Source organism: Chenopodium album, chromosome 5 (genome assembly GCF_948465745.1).
Source record: "Chenopodium album chromosome 5, dcCheAlbu1.1, whole genome shotgun sequence".
Classification (NCBI taxonomy): domain Eukaryota; kingdom Viridiplantae; phylum Streptophyta; class Magnoliopsida; order Caryophyllales; family Amaranthaceae; genus Chenopodium; species Chenopodium album.
Genome location: NC_137838.1, coordinates 26,091,517 through 26,092,715, shown reverse-complemented (window position 1 = coordinate 26,092,715; position 1,199 = coordinate 26,091,517). Strand labels below are relative to the sequence as shown.

Here is a 1,199-nt window from a genome sequence, read left to right as displayed (position 1 = left end):
TTTTTTTGGGGGGGGGGGGGGGGGTTGTTGCTTTCTTGTATTTTGTGTATTTTGTATTTTTGTAAAAAGAAAACGAAATTGAAATGATAACTACGTACCTTTGCTCTTCAGAAATGATAGAGTTTTAAATGTGCTGCGTTCCAACTTCTTTATACCTCTTTTCCTTCTGCGCTCTTGAGTCTGTAGGATCCGTTGCCTACTACCTTGATGATTTCGTATGGTCCTTCCTAGTTGGGCGCTAGCTTTCATGCGTTTACTTCTCTGGTATTTTCGTACACCTTTTTGAGAACCCAATCTCCTAATTTGAAAACTTTCGCTCTAACATTGTTGTTGAAGGACCTTGCTACTTCCTGCTGGTAGGCTGCCATCCTCATTCTTGCGTCTTCCCTTAGTTCCTCTACCGTGCCTAGGTTGTGCATTAATTCAACTTGGTTCCTTTCTTCTGTCATCAACCCGTACATTGCTGTGGGGAATTCTACTTCTGTTGGGATTACTGCTTTGCATCCGTACACTAATGAAATGGGGTGTGACCTATGGCGCCTTTTGGAGTTGTTCTGTCTGCCCACAATATGTTGGGTAGTTCATCTACCCATTTCCCTTTTGCTCCTTCTAACCTTTTCTTCATGTTGCCTATTAGGACCTTATTGCTTGACTCTACTTGTCTGTTTTCTTGTGGGTATCTTGGTCTAGATGTGATGAGGGAAATATTCCATTCTTTACAGAACTTTGTGGTTTTGTTGCTGATGAACTGGGACCCGTTGTCTGTAATGATCTCTACTGGTACTCCAAATCTGCTTAGGATAATCCTTTTGATAAATGAGATGACGTGCTTATCCTTCATTTCCTTGTACGCTTCTGCTTCGATCCATTTTGAGAAGTAATCCGTCATTGCTAAGAAGTACACTCTGTGTCCTGATGATGGACGTAATTTTACTATGTCCATTCCCCACTTCATGAATGGCCAAGGTGTCAATGTTGGGTGCAACTCTTCAGATGGCTTATGTGTTAAAGGTGCGTGTTTCTAGCATGCTAAGCATTTCTTGGAAAATTTTGCGACGTCCTTTCTCATGCTGGGCCAGTAGTATCCCATTCTGAGTGCTCTGTTGGCTAGGTTTCTCACTCCTTAATGATTTCCGCATTCACCACTGTGTAGGGGTTGTAGAACCTGTTGCACGTCTTCTTTTTCTAAGCATCGCAAG

The 1,199-nt window shown here is 42.4% G+C and overlaps 1 protein-coding gene across 1 annotated transcript; it reads right to left on the bottom strand.

The window, feature by feature from the left end:
• Positions 1–245: 245 nt before the first annotated feature.
• Positions 246–889, bottom strand: LOC145632761 (uncharacterized). The gene is made up of 2 exons (XM_081685100.1): positions 615–889; positions 246–558 (listed from the first exon to the last, which is right to left on the bottom strand). Exons 1-2 carry the CDS (start codon positions 887–889, stop codon positions 246–248), a joined length of 588 nt encoding a protein of 195 aa, XP_081541226.1.
• Between the last annotated feature and the right edge of the window lie 310 nt (positions 890–1,199).